The sequence below is a fragment of the Sminthopsis crassicaudata genome, chromosome 2 (assembly GCF_048593235.1).
Source record: "Sminthopsis crassicaudata isolate SCR6 chromosome 2, ASM4859323v1, whole genome shotgun sequence".
NCBI classification, from domain to species: Eukaryota; Metazoa; Chordata; class Mammalia; order Dasyuromorphia; family Dasyuridae; genus Sminthopsis; species Sminthopsis crassicaudata.
The window spans coordinates 449,653,127-449,667,851 of record NC_133618.1 but is presented as its reverse complement, the minus strand read 5'-3'; the positions used below and the strand labels follow the sequence as shown (position 1 = coordinate 449,667,851).

Below are 14,725 nucleotides of genomic sequence, written 5' to 3'. Positions count from 1 at the left end.
CAAATCACTTCTCTCAGGTTCTCACTGGTAAAATAAAGGGATGTTCTGAGCTTAGGTTTTTTCATCTGCAAAATGAGGATAATAATACTAGATTTGAGGGAAAAGCTTAGCAAATTTCAGAGCGTGATAGAAAAGAGTCATTACTATTATTATTATAATACAGTAATTTCATCCATAGTATCCCTCCACTCATTGCTTCCTGGGGCAGTCCCTTAAATTTCTGGATAACTACTCATTAGGAAATTCTTCTTGTACTTAGCTAGAATAACAATAGCTGACATTGATATGGAGTTTTAAGGTTTACAGAAGTTGTAACACACTACTTCATTTGCTCCTTCCAACCACCCCATGAGGCAGGCATTCTAGGACTACAGGTAAGGAGGTTCAGAAAAAAGGGAAGATTTGAAAACAGGTCTCTTGACTTCCAGTCTGGCATAGTTTCCACCTATTGTTCTTAGTTCCTATCCATGTTTTCAGTCTCTTGGACTTCTTAAAGAAATTAGGTTGTCAATTAAATAATATACAATGTAAAAGTCAGTCATATCAATAAATAGGAAATAATTTTTTTTTAAGTATCTAGTATGTTGATACAAGGACAACAGCGAAATTCTTCCCTACCCTCAAGGAGCTTACATTCTACTGTAGAGTCCAAAAAGCTTTGCAAAAAGTGTGGAAGTCACTTTTCTCATCTATACAGGCTGCCTCTAGGCAGAATACTATGACAACACCCTAGATCACTATAATTAATTTCCTGCATTCTGTCTTCCTTCAGTCAGCTTCTCCCCTCTCCAAGAGAGCCTTCACAGACTGTGGCACTATCCTGTTCATAAAATAAAATGTAAACCACTTTGCTTGGCCATCAAGTCCCTTCACAACTTGGTGCCAACCTACTTGCCCAAGCAGAATGTTAATCTCTGTGCTTTGTTCAATACATATTCGGGCCAATTTGACTTTTTTTATTGCCATTTGATAACTTTGATGACTGGAAGAGAATGAGGCTGACAACTTTGAGCAACTCAGCCTCACTTAAATTTAATTCATTCATGAGTCAAGACATCACCCTTTGATGTCATTGGTCCTCTTTGAAAACAAAGGACAAACAACAGCATTTTGTCCATGCCATTCTTGGTGTCTGTGGTGGAAATCCCTTTCACCCTACACATATGCTATGTGTTGAAAATTCTCCCTTCTTTTAAGGGCAAGATTAGATGCTACCTTCTCCAAGAAGCTTCTCCTTTTCTGCCAGCATTCCACAGCACTACCTTCCATAAAAGTGAGACTTCCTTTGTCATATTTCTATTTTTCCCATGCATATAAAAATGTGTATTTTTATTGTTAGCATACCTATTCTTAAATTGTCAACATTCTTCCCCTTCCCCTATTCCTCATTCTGTAAATTCCAGTGGCTCCCTATTGCCTCCAAGAGCAAAAACAAAATGCTCTATTTGGTATTCAAAACCTTTCATAACCTAGCTCCCCTTCTATTTTTCCAATCTTCTTGAACCTTTTTTCCCCCAAAACATACTCTTCACTCCATGACACTGGCCTCCTTTCTGATCCACAAATAAGATAACCCATCTCTTGGCCCTGGACATTTTCTCTGGCTGTTCCCCATGCCTGGAATCCTTTCCTTTTCTGCTCTAATTACTGACCTCCCTACTGTCCTTTAAGTATCAATTAAAATCCCTCCTTCTATAAGAAGCCTTCTTTTACCTCTTTTAATTCCAGCGTCTGCCTTCTGTTATTCTATTTATCTTCTACCTAGCTTGTGTTGTATATATTTGTTTGCATGTTGCCTCCCCGACTAGATTGTAAGCTCCTTGAAAGCAAGAACTATTCTTTGCTTCTGAGAGAGACAGAGACAGAGAGACAGAGAGAGAAAGGGGGAGGGGAGAGAGAGAAAGAGATCAGTGTCAGTGCTTACTACATTATCTGATGCTCAACAAATGTTAGCTGCACCTCTAACTTACATTTCTCCTAGCCCTTAGTCTGGTCCCTTCCTTTGCTATTTATCTCACTCTCCCCTGTGTTAGTTATTTGTGAACATGTCTTCACCTCTCCTTCCTCATTAGACTGGGAATTCTTTTACAATAAAGAAATGGAAATGTGTCCTATCTAGTGTTGTATCCTTAGGTCCTGCCACATGGTAATTAGTTAATGTTCATGGAATTTTATTGAAATGAAATCAAATAAGATGAAAATCCTAGAAAACACCTATTCTGCTCTTTGAGTAAAATTCTCTTCTAAGCTTTAAGATGAGCATTACTAAATGCTGAAACTCATAGGTGCTAAAGCTTTAATAGGTAGGTGATGGCCCCTACCTTCAGGAGACTTTTATTCCAGGTGGAAGATAAGACAGAAACGAGTGGAAAGATAACTAAAGGCACAAGGAGATTCTTCCCAGTGAAAAAAGAGTGCAATCCAGAAAGGAAGTGCTAGGAATTAGTGGTGGGCAGGGAGCATTGTGTACCAGAATGGTCAGATTAGACTTTACAGAGGAAGAGGGTCAAGGCTTTGAAGGATTCACTCATTCAACAAACAACAAACCCCTGGGGCACATTCAAGAGCTGTAATACTTGTGCTACACATCCTAGAGATTGCAAAGATGAATTATAAGACAAAGTCTCCATTTAACAAATAATTTCTAAGCACCTACTGAGTGCAGAGCCCTATGCAGGATATCAGGGAAGAGACTAAGTTTAGATGAAATACAGTTTGTCTTTGACTCCAAGAAACCATAGCCAGTAGGAGATAGACACAGAAATTACTCTAACATCAGGAAGCATGTGCTAATATATGCTAAATGCCACAGGAAAGATAACAAACAGAAGAAGATGAAGTTCAGAGAAAGAAGAAATTCCTTCTGATTAAGAAAGGGACCAGGGATAGGGAAGACAGGAGGAGACAGCATTAAAGCTGAGTCTTAAAGTATAGATAAAGTTTCATTGAAGAAAAATGATGCTCAGAAATCAGTGTTCCTGAGAACCGGGGAGAGAGAGTGAACTGAAACATGATCCTGTGAATCCCAGATGGAAAGAGTAGCATGAACCTTAGACTGGAAATTGGAATGTGAAAAGAATGTGCAAAGAGCACTAATCAGTTTAGGGGAAATCGGGCACGAGGAGAAAGAGGAATGATGGATAGATAAAATAGCAGAGGAGGATACATTCCAGTAGTGGGAACAAAGCTCAAAAGAGGAATGCTTGAGGGATGTTTGGGAGATGCTTAGGAGGCTGGTAGAACTGAAACCAATGGCATGTGATGTGGAGGTTTGGAAGATAAGGGGAGAAAAGGAATGTAGAGTCAGTTTGTAGAAATTGCTAAATTTCAGAAGTTTAATAGCTGTTGAGAGCTGCAGATAGTGGGATAAGGTATAAGAGGTATAATAATAAGTCTGGATAAGGTATAAGACCTTTAGCCCCAAGGAAACCTGCTGATAATATCTGGTTTGGCTCCCCATTTCCCTAGGTGTTCACGCCCTCCTTGACTTCCCAGGAAAAGGTGTGAACACCAAGGGAAATAGGGAGCCAAACCAGATATGTCCTAGAAGGAGGGTATATAAAAAACAATCACACATACACCTCCTTCAAATAATTCCTGCATAAAGTAGGCCTCCCTCCCACTCCCACATCAGGTAGAGTGTTGACTTTCAAAAACTATGTCTGTGGAGTTCACAAGCTTGGGCAATTCAGGGTATGACTCAATAACAAACTGGATCTATCTTCTTAGAGCTAACTTAGCTCAGTATAAAAGACTCATAACCAAAGCATTGTCCACTAAAGAATGAATCTTTTTAGTCACAGACTCACAGACATTACAAGGATACATGAAATTTCATAAGAATAAATGTATAGTCTTTCATTTGGGTTGATAAAATCCAACTTCATAAACTAAGGGACACATGCCTAGATAATTATTTGTGTGAATACATATTTAGGAGTTGTAGTAGATTACATGTACTGAACAATTTAGATTTTTTAAAATATATGTACAAAAAATGGAAGGTAAGGCATATAATAGAATGTGACAATAATTGATAATAATAATAAAAATGTCTAGAACTTATATAGCATTTTAAGGTTTGCAAGGCACTCAGTTATCTCATTTTATCCTCATAATAACCATGGGAGGAAGGTGCTCTTATTAAATAAAAGAGTAACATGAACTATATAAATGATATCAGAAGTTATAAATGAGCTGAGAATGATGAGGAAAACTAAGGACAAGAAAGCAGTAGGTCAGTTTGAAGACTGGAGAAAAGAAAACAAACAAAGAAGGGATATGATCATTGTGTGGGGTTGGTGGAACAATGATAACCAACAATGGCTCAGAGTTAGAACTGCTCAGTTTTTTGGGGTTTGTTGTTGTTGTTGTTGTTGTTTGCCAAGGATAATGACTTTTAGCCAGGGAAGAATGGAACAAAAAATGTTTAACAGTATTTTAATCCCCAATATAAGTAAGGAAATATTGTAATAAGATATGCCCTTGATGACTTCAAATCACCTGAGAGAAACTGCACGTGTGATTGCTGAGCCATTGTCATTAGTGTCTGAATGCTTATGGAGAATGGAAGATAAAAATATGGAGAAGGGAAGATATTGGCCAGATTTTTTTAAAAGAGGGGAGGAGGATAAAGGGTGAGAGTGAGTGGAAGGAAGCAGAGTTTGCAAATTCTAGACTAATTGACTTCTATTCCTAGCAGAATGTTAGACTGCATTTGTAAAGGGATGGTTAGGGAACATGTAGAAAAGGAAATAGTGATGGCTTCATATTAGTGCTTTCACTCCTCCTTCTTTCCCCTCTTTCAAGAAGTTGTGTTCATTTTATATATGTGTGGTATATACATAGATAAGTACAAATATGTATACATAAAATATATACACAAATATAAACACATAAAATATATACACAAATATAAACACATAAAATATATACACAAATATAAACACATAAAATATATGCATTATATGTATATGTATAAATACACACACACACACACACAGCATTGAGATACGGCTTCCAAAAAGGTTATCTGAGCTTGAGCAAAAATTTCTGAAGTTGTCAGAACATGTCTAGAGAGATAGGCTGTGTTCTAGCATCACATGTGTGTGTATGTATATATACATATATATTTTTTATTTATATACATGGATTTGTACTTCTCTTGTATATACTATATCCCACGAGTAAATTCCTTGAGGGAAAATTATTTTTCTTTGTTTTGGACTTTTTTCTTTCTATCTCTAGCATCTAATGTAGTAGTTGACACATAGAATACGCCTAATAAATGTTTATTGAATTGCATGCTATTTTATGTCAGGTTAACTTCATTTCCTTCTTTATAGGATTACTAAACTGACAGATCATCACTTATTAGCTTAGATTTTTCAAAAAGCTTTTGATAAAACCTCTCATCTTTATCTTGGAGAGATGTGGGTTAGACAGTATTACACAAAGATAGATTTGAAGTTGGTTGAATGGCCAGGGCCATTAATGATTCAATATCAGCTTGGAAGGAGGTCTCCAGCAGGCTTGGCCTTATGCTACTCCTTAACCTTTTTAGAAAGTCATAAATGATGTAATTATCAAACTCTCAGGTGACAGTAAGTTGGGAGAGACAGCTTATACAATGAGTGATAGAGGAAGCACACAAAAAGATCTTGGCAAACTAGAATATTGGGCTGAATCAGATAAGGTGAAATATAATCAAGATAAATGGAACATATCACACTTGGGTTCAATAAACCATCATTACAAGACCACAATGGGGAAGGAACAGTTAGATAATATTCTGTCTGAAAAAAGATCTGGGGGTTTTATAGTGAACCACCAGCTTCACGTGGGTCAGCATTGAGACATGGCTTTCAAAAAAAGCTAATCTGATCTTGGACTGAACAAGAGGAGGAGAAATTTCAGCGATAGGAAGATGGTGGTTGTCAGAACACGCCCAGAGAGTTGGGCTCTGTTCCAGCAGCACATTTTAGGAAGAACATGGAGAGGCTTCAGAGTGTCCAAGAAGAAGGCAACCAGGATGGTAAAAGGTTTCAAGGGTATGCTATAGGAGGAAATGTTTACTTGAGAGAAGAGGAGCCTCAGAAGTGGGGGTGTGATATAGGAAGGATAGCTGTCTAAGCATTTTGTAGGATTATTGTGCAGCTAGGTGTGTGGTTGGTAGAGCACAGGGCCTGGAAACAGGAAAACTCATCTTCCTGAGTTCAAATCTGACCTCAGACACTTACCAGCTGTGTGATCCTGGGCAAGTCACTTAACTCTGCTTGCCTTAGTTTTTTCAATGAGCTGAAGAAGGAAATGGCTTCATCCCAAAAAAGAGGAAATGACAAACCACTCCAGGATCTTGCCAAGAACATCCCAGATGGGGTCACAAAGTGTCAGACATGACTGAACAACAATTATAGGATGATAGACCTAGAATTGGAAGATTCCTCTGAGGTCATCTACTTAGAACACTGTGTTAAGGAGGCTAAGATTCCAGATGTGGAATCAGAACACCTGGGTTAGGGTCCCAGTTCCAGCACTTGTTAGCTTTGCCACCTTGAATAATCACTTCTGAGTTAATCCTCAGTTCCAGCTATTAAATGGAAACAATAACTCTGTATTTCCTGCTTCCTTGGGGTGTGGTAAAATTCAAGCAAAATAACAGATCTAAAAAGTGATTTTTAACAGAAAAAAATGTTATTGAAATGCCAGTTGTCATTATTTTTCTAGTACAGAGTTGATATTGTACTATATTTAGAGTTAAATGGGCTGTATTTGAATTCAGACTATATACCTATACATATACCTTTATGAATTTACACAAGTCACACAGCCATGCTGAACTCCTCTGTAAGGGGAAGCTGTTGGATTAGATGCTCTCTAAATGCCCTTGTAGTTTCAAATACACAATCCTTGCCCAATTATCGGTATACATCTTCCCAGCCCTGAGGCCTCATTGATTTTGGTCTGACTTCATTCCCACCCCTCTTTCTTTTTTCCATTTTCTTTTATTGATATCTTTTATTTTTACATCACCTATACTTCTAGATATATCTCCCTCTCTCAACTACCCAGTGAGCTGTTCTTTGTAACAAAGATTTAAAAAGAAAGGGAAAAAAAGCAATTGCACAAAACAAACCAATACATCAGTTTGTCTGACAATAAATATAGTACTTCACCAATAATCCCTGGTCACTGCAAAGAAAGTCTGCAGATTCTGTTGGGTATACACCTAATTTTAGGTCAAAAGATATGGATATTTTAGTCACTTTTTAAAAAGTATAATTACACATTGCTTTCCAAAGTGGTTGGGCTAATTCACAGCTCCACCAATAATGCATCCATGTGTTCTATCTTTTGCATACATAGTCCTTCTAACTAACATTGATGATTTCCATCTTTTGTCATCTTTGGCAAATGTCAAATCTCCAAGCTATTTCCATTTGCATCTCTCTTTATTGATTGTTTGGAATGACCTTTCAGATGGCGGGTAATAGCTTATAAGTCTTCTTTGGAGGTCTGTTCGTTTCATATCTGTAGACATTTACCCGTTAGGAAATGGCTCTTGGTCTCATGTATTAATGCTAATACCTCTCTCCTTTTCCCAGATGACCTGGTTCAACCTGGATTGTCAGGATTTAGTGGCTGACTTGAAGCTGGGTGAGAGCTGTAAGCCCAGCTCAGATGCACAGAACCATCTAGAGAGCTACCTGCAGAGACTGGCAATAGAGTTTCCTGCCGAGAAACTATGGGAGATGTGGCTGCAGGCATCTTCTCTGAGTCGTGGCCCCGGCCTGGGCCTTTGGGAGGAAGCTCGGCTGAGGCGGCATGAGAGTTATGTTATTCTGCAGGAGGCTCTGAGCCGGTGCCAGGGGAAGCCAGAAACTGAGCTGGGCCCCAGTAAGGGGAAAAATATTTCGATGAACTTAGCCCCCAGAATTCTGGAGAGAGACTCTATAGACATTCTGGAACCTGGGAAACTATTCACTGGAATCCAGAGATGGAAAGGACAGTCTGTTCCTGGACGAAGGTTGGGCATAGATATGAAATCAAACTCTGTCGGTCCAGGTGGTCCAGAAAAAAATAATTCCTCTGGCCAGTCTAAGGAAGAAGGGGGTGATGGAGACAATCAACAGAAAATGGGGGCTTCCAACCCAGCTCCTAGAATCCCTGACCCAGAGCAAAGGCCCCAAGCTGACCTGCCTGCAGACAAGGTGCCCCGGGAGAATTTGCAGCCTCCTGGGTGGCTCCCTGCCCTGCCCACCTCTTCCAAGTCCCCCACTCTATGGAAAGTCCTTCCCAGAAGGAGGCCAGGACGAGGGTCACGCTTTCAGTTCTCCCGACATGGTAGTTTTTCATCAGAAGAGACAGACTCACAGACCTCCCTAGAGGACTCACCACTGACTAGTCCTGTGGTATCCCTGGAGCTGAGCAGCCCCCAGCTGCTCTGGGCTGCGGGCAAGGGCCCAGGCATGGCCCAGCTAGAAGGCAAGCCTCTTGGGGATCAGACTCCAGGGAACTCTGTGTAAAAATCACTTCAGCAAGCATTTAATAAATACCTACTGTGTGCCGACATCTGTGCTCAGCTACTCGGGCAGGAGGGAGGGTAAGAACAGCCACTGCCATGTAAAGACATGCACAGAATATTTAGAGCATAAGCCAAGATGGCACATAATTAAATATTAAACATAACACAATTAAATTCTCAGATGAATGATAGAGGCAATAAGTGATATGAATGAATGGTATCAGAGAGATCTGTGTTGACTAGAATAATCAGGATTAGCTTCCTGGAAGAAGAAGGACTTGATTTGGAGTCCTTTTGAAAAGGCATCATCTTTTTCTGGGCTTCAGTTACTTCACATCATGGCCTAGGGGATAGAGAACAGGACATGGAATCAGAAAAACCTCATTTGAAATCCTATTTTTAACCCTTTCTGGCTTGTGTCTATGAGACAGTAACCTATTTCTGTTTCCTCTATAAAATGAGGATAATAGTATCTTTAGTATATCCTGAAGAACTACTATGAGGTTCAAATGAAATAATTTATGTATTATACAAATATGAGATGGGCCCACCAATGTATCCACTTTCTAGACTCACATAGATTTGGTTTAATTCAGAGGGAACCAGATGCCAAAAGAGAATCAAATTTTGGAGATTGAAATTCTCAGGCTCTTTTTGCCCCCAATCTAGAGTTCTGGGGAAAAAAACCCTTCAAAAAAGTTTATATATGACTCATGTATAGGTTCCCTCCCAAAAGGGATTAACAGGGTCCCTACTAGGAAAAAAATATATATATACAAGGAAGACATCATGAAGAAGACAGCTTTTTTATTTTCCCCCACCACAAAAGAAATGCTTAGAACACAAAACCGCATATTAATACATTCTTAAAACACAAACAATAGAACCCATCACCTATTATACTCTCCCAGGAAAGTAAAAGGAACTTTGTGAAACTACAGAACAGATATTTCTTTTCCAAAGTCTAGATTTCCCAACCAATCATCTTGAGATATCATAGTCCTTTCAAATGTAACATCTAACTGGTAATGGTCATCTCTTCCTTTGAAAAGAGATAAGAGTTTCTGGCAGTACCTCCTATTACGTAGCTGTCACTGATTAGGGAATTCCTATCCTCTCAGATTTATGGGATCAACCACTAGGGGGATAGCATTTTTCGTGACTTAGAGTTGGGGAAAAAATAAACAAAACAGAAGAGATAGCCAAAGGCTTAAATCCAATGGCCAACTTAAGCAAACACAAGTTCTCACTGTCATATAATCATAGTCTCTTCCAGGGTACAGGGAAGAGAAATCTTGTTCTTACTCTCTGGAAGTCCAAGGCAGAGCTGACAGAGTGCTAAGCAACAACCCCAAAAGGAGAAAAGAGAAAGAGGGGGAGAGAGAAAATGAGAGAAAGAAAGGGAAGGGAAGAGTGAGACAGAGACTGAGAGCCAGGAGTGGGAGAATAAAAGGTTCAGAGAGAGAGAGAGAGAGAGAGAGAGACAGAGAGAGAGAGAGAGAGAGAGAGAGAGAGAGACAGAGAGACAAAGAGACAGAGAGACAGAGACAGAGAGACAGAGAGAAGGAGAGGGAGAGAAGATAGAGAGGAAAAGAGAGGAAGGGAGACAAATAGACAGAAACAGACAGAGAGACAGAGAGGAAGAGAAAGACAGAGAGGAAGACAGAGAGACAGAGACAGAGGAAAACAGAGAGACAGAGAGAGAGAGACACAGAGATGGGGCCTGTTTCATCTTATATAAACTGCTGAGTAAGCTACCTTTTCTTTACTTCAAGCACCACTCATCTTCAACATAGCATCCCCAGTCACAGGAACCAATAAGGAATTGTGTTATTCCAAAGAGCAGGTCCTTCATCTCTGAGCCAGAGCACGTGTCCATCCCCAAAGAGGCAAAGAGTCTATACCCAGCTCCCAAAGAGGCCTTTATGCAGAAGATCAGGTGATTTCCTTTATCAGCCTCACTACATATATGAAGAATTTGCAAACTTTAAGGGACTATGTAAATGTCAGTTATCACTATCACCTTGTAGCAAAGCTATGCATGTGGATGAATGGGAATAGCAGTTCATTTTTATGTAGCATTTTAAGATCCAAATAGGGGCTTTCCTCAACACAACCCTGTCTAGAAACAGATGCTATTATCCCTATTTTATAGGCAAGGAAACCAAGTTGCAGAGGGGTTAAATGGCAACTTAGCATCACACAGCTACTAAATATTAGAGCCACAATCCTAACCGGGACCTCCTAACTCTAAATTTAGGAAGCTCTCTGGGAAAGAAGGTGCAGCATTAAACAGGAGCTGTAAGGCAAAGGCTGAAATTTCTGCCTGACCCCCTAACATCATCTTTTCCTCCTCTAACCCTGGGCAGTGAGGGCCAGACTGCTTATTTTAATGTAATTCATCGCTCCAGGTCCCAGTATTCCTGAGAGCAGCAGACAATCAAAGAGACCAGGCTGCCTGATTAGCACATCGCTGTGCTTCCCATCTCCCTACCGTGCAAGGCAGGGGGCTGGCCTGGTGCTTCAAATGCGGTTGTCATGGAAGCAGCCTCCCTCTGCTTTAGAAAGCTGATTGCCCCAGGCGGGGAGTCCAAGGCCCAGAACTGTGAAGGCAGAGTACATAAAACTGCTGCTACATAAAACCCCAACTCCAGTGTGGCTTTAGGAGCAAAATTTGGAATAGAGGACAAACGAAGTGGTTGAGTGGGAGGGAGAAAACCTGGGTTCTAAAAACTAGTTCTGGAATTAATGCATCCCCCTCTGTAGGCCTGTTTCTCCAACTATGAAATGAGGGAATTGCCTAAATGCTCTTGTTCTGACCTATCAGAGGTGATAGGATCATAGATGCTGGAACTAGTCCAGTTCCCTGTTTTCACAATCCCAGAGAGGCTAGCTGGCTTTTTCCTGATCACACGGGTAGTAGGTGTCAGGGGAACTTGAGGATTTGGACCCAGCTCTTCCTGATTCTTCATCTAGCATGCTAAGATGAATGAGTAATAGATGCTCTAGGACTCCCTATCTTGCCATCTAAGTCCCTTTGTATCTGGTCCCTGTGAACTCCTCTCTTCGATGTTATCTCTACTACTTCCCTATAGCAGTGTTTTCCTTCAGCTCTCTGGGTCAGGTAGACATTATTCTTGGAACATTACTCATGCATTCTGAGCTCACTGCCTTTGGAGTGTCCTCCATCTTCCTCTGGGTTTGTGTTTAGGATCACACAGGTAATAAGAAGCAGAGTCACATTCTCTGACTCTTTTTTCACTACATCTTGCTGCCTTCTAACATTAGGTGACTATCTTGGGATGGGAAATTCTAGAATTCTAGGGTGGGTCTGACATTTCTGCAGGTCATTTCATCCATTACTCTTTTCATGTCTGAAGCTCTCAAACACACCCCAAGTTATAAGGGGAAGAATCTCAGACATTTACTATGTCAAGAGAGGTCTGAAGAAGCCCTTAACATCACAGGGTCCTCATACACCAGCCAATTAATAGGAGAAGTACCACTAAAGAGGTTCCATGAACATGGAGGAACTTTAAGATGTTCAAAGAAGGTGATACAGAGACACATGGCCAGCTCTCCTGGCCAGCTCATTATGCCGAGCAAGAAGAGATATTAGGAAACTGTCAGGTTTGGGAAAGAACAAAATTTTGTATCATAAACAGAGATAAAAGATACTCTAAACTCTGAAGTCTTATCTGAGATCATCCGCTCTAGCAAGAGAATCTGGATCACAAGGATCATAAAATCATAGAGCTAATCCTAGAAGAGATCTCAGAAACTCTCATTTTGCAGAGTTTAGTAAGTGTAGCAGACACTTAATAAATGTTTGTTGACTTTACAGATGCGGAAATTGAGGGCAAAGAAGTAAAATGATCTGCCCAAGATCACATAGGTGGGTCAGTGAATACAGCACTGGAACTGGAATCAGGAAAACTCATATTCAAGAATTCAAATCTAGCTCCAGACACTTACTAGTTGTGTCACCATGGCCAAGTCACTTTACTCTTTTTGCCTCAGTTTCTAGAGGTGTAAAATGAGATGGAGAAGAAGATAGCAAAACACTCCAGTATCTTTGCCACAAAAAAAAAAAAATCTCCAAAATGAGTTCACTAACACTCAGATATTACTGAAATGATCTAATAGCAATACAAGGTCTTCTCTGTTCAGTACTCCTAAATTACTTCCTATCGTGGCCATGATTTAGATTGTACCCAGACATAAGTGCCAAATCATTGGCTCCTTAGAGAAAGAGGGATCTTAGAAAAGGAATGGGGTATGAGACCCCTTGTGTAGTCGAAAGAGCTCAGATTTAGAAATTGGGAAATTTGGACTCAACCTTGACATAAATTTGCCTTGTTATCTTGGACAAATCACTTGCCATCTCTAGATCTCTGCATTTTCTTCTGTAGGTCAAAGGTTTAGGAATATGTGATCTCTAAAATCCTTTCAAAATCAGGAATTCATTTCTTGTTTCTTTCCCTTTACCTTAGTCATAGGTAATACGTGATCATCACTTATGAGTCAATATTGATTCTCAAGCAATTCTCTTCAAAGACTAATTCTAATCACAAGTATTAAATCCTTGTTGGTTTGGGTGTCAACAACAACAAAACCTGTTGCTCAGGAGAAAGGGCTGAAAAAAGGAAGAGTGTCATCATTTCTATGTTTGCCTAAATCTGATGGCAACACTAGTTCTAAAAATTCCCAGTATAAGTCAGTTAGAACAAAAGATAAGGAATATTCTGTAGAGTTTGAAAACTTTGAGCTAGTGTCCATCTGTTCCTCCTGAGTTCCCAATGAGATCATTTCCCTAATAGGCCTTAGCTTATTAAGAATTAATAATTCTTATTATTGACATCATTAATTAATAAGAAATTATTATTATTAAGAAATAATATCTCTTATAAAGGGATAATCTATTTTAATGACTTTCTGAGATACTAGGTTAGTTTTAAAACCTTAGTATGCCTAAGTCAAATTGGAGCCAAAGTCAGAGAATTTAGTATCTGGCCTGGGTGCTCAACATTCACACAATTTTTTTCTGAACATTTTTGCCCTTTAAACATTTTTCTTCAACATGGTGCAGTAGAAATAGAACTGAGGTCAGATATCTGGGTTTTAATCCCAACCTTACCACTTACTGCCCATCATTTGAGCAAGCTATTCTTTGGGGCTCTAGTTTCCTAATTACAAAATCAGATTCTTGAATTAGATGACTTCTAAGTAAGTGATTTTAGTTTTAAACTTGTGATTCTATGATTCTACTGTTCATTTATGTCCCTGGGGTTAGGGGCTCAATGTGTCCCCCCCCAACATAGACGTTTTCATGATCATAGAGGGCGCAGGTGAAGACAATACTTAACCCAAGGAAGTCTGTGTTAATAGTGAAATTTCAGGCATTAGTTATAAAAGTAATGAGGGAATATAAGACCATGATTTAAGAGCTAAAAGTGACCTTAGATACCACTTAGTTCAATCCCTTCATTTCACAAATAAGGATACTGAGGCTTAGAGAGGTCACACTGACAGGAAATAACAGAGTCTGGGTTCAAACTCAGGTCTTTGAACTCATTTTTCTCATTTGGATTAAATAACCTGCAAACTCCCTCCCAGGACTGATCCCATGAATTGATGACTCTCTATCCAGTATTCTGTCCACAATGCTGTATTGTATAGGCTAACAGGCCCCAGCAAAGGTCCCAGGCTCCCTCTTGGGCTGCTCTGAGCTCTGCTACTGGGGACAGAAGTACTTATAGACCCTGGTAGCCAAAGCCATCCTGCTGACATGATCATATAATTCAGCTCCTGAAATTTCTCCAGTGGCCACCAATAAACTTAGCTATTGATTTTCAAAGTATATTTGGCTCACTTTATTAGGTGGCTACTATTGATTCTGGATGGTTTCCTAATTTGTTTTCTCACATTCCCCAGTTGTTCTAAGACACCATCCTCCAAGGCCCAGGGGAGTCTGGGATATATTAACTTTTGCTAAACCTAAATCCAAGAATTGTACATGTTTGTGCAGGAAAACAGGATTGAGCTGGGAAGGAGGATGCATGAATACCAGCTGTTTTCAAGTTAAATACTGGACATTCTGCTTTATTGAAATCTGGCATCAAAAATTCCACCTCCATAATGAGTAGAATGCCCAGGAGTAGAAAGACTTGAGTTTGAAATTTGCTTTGAACACCTATTTGC

At 39.7% G+C, this 14,725-nt stretch overlaps 1 protein-coding gene across 1 annotated transcript in view; it reads left to right on the top strand.

Annotated features, from left to right (window-relative positions):
* KIAA1755 (KIAA1755 ortholog) overlaps window positions 1-8,569 on the top strand; it is a 79,306-nt gene extending 70,737 nt beyond the window's left edge. The window contains exon 14 of the mRNA XM_074292716.1: window positions 7,605-8,569. Coding sequence (XP_074148817.1) covers window positions 7,605-8,525 — 921 coding nt within the window. The 3' untranslated portion in view covers window positions 8,526-8,569. The remainder of the gene's footprint in view (window positions 1-7,604) is intronic.
* Window positions 8,570-14,725: the final 6,156 nt, after the last annotated feature.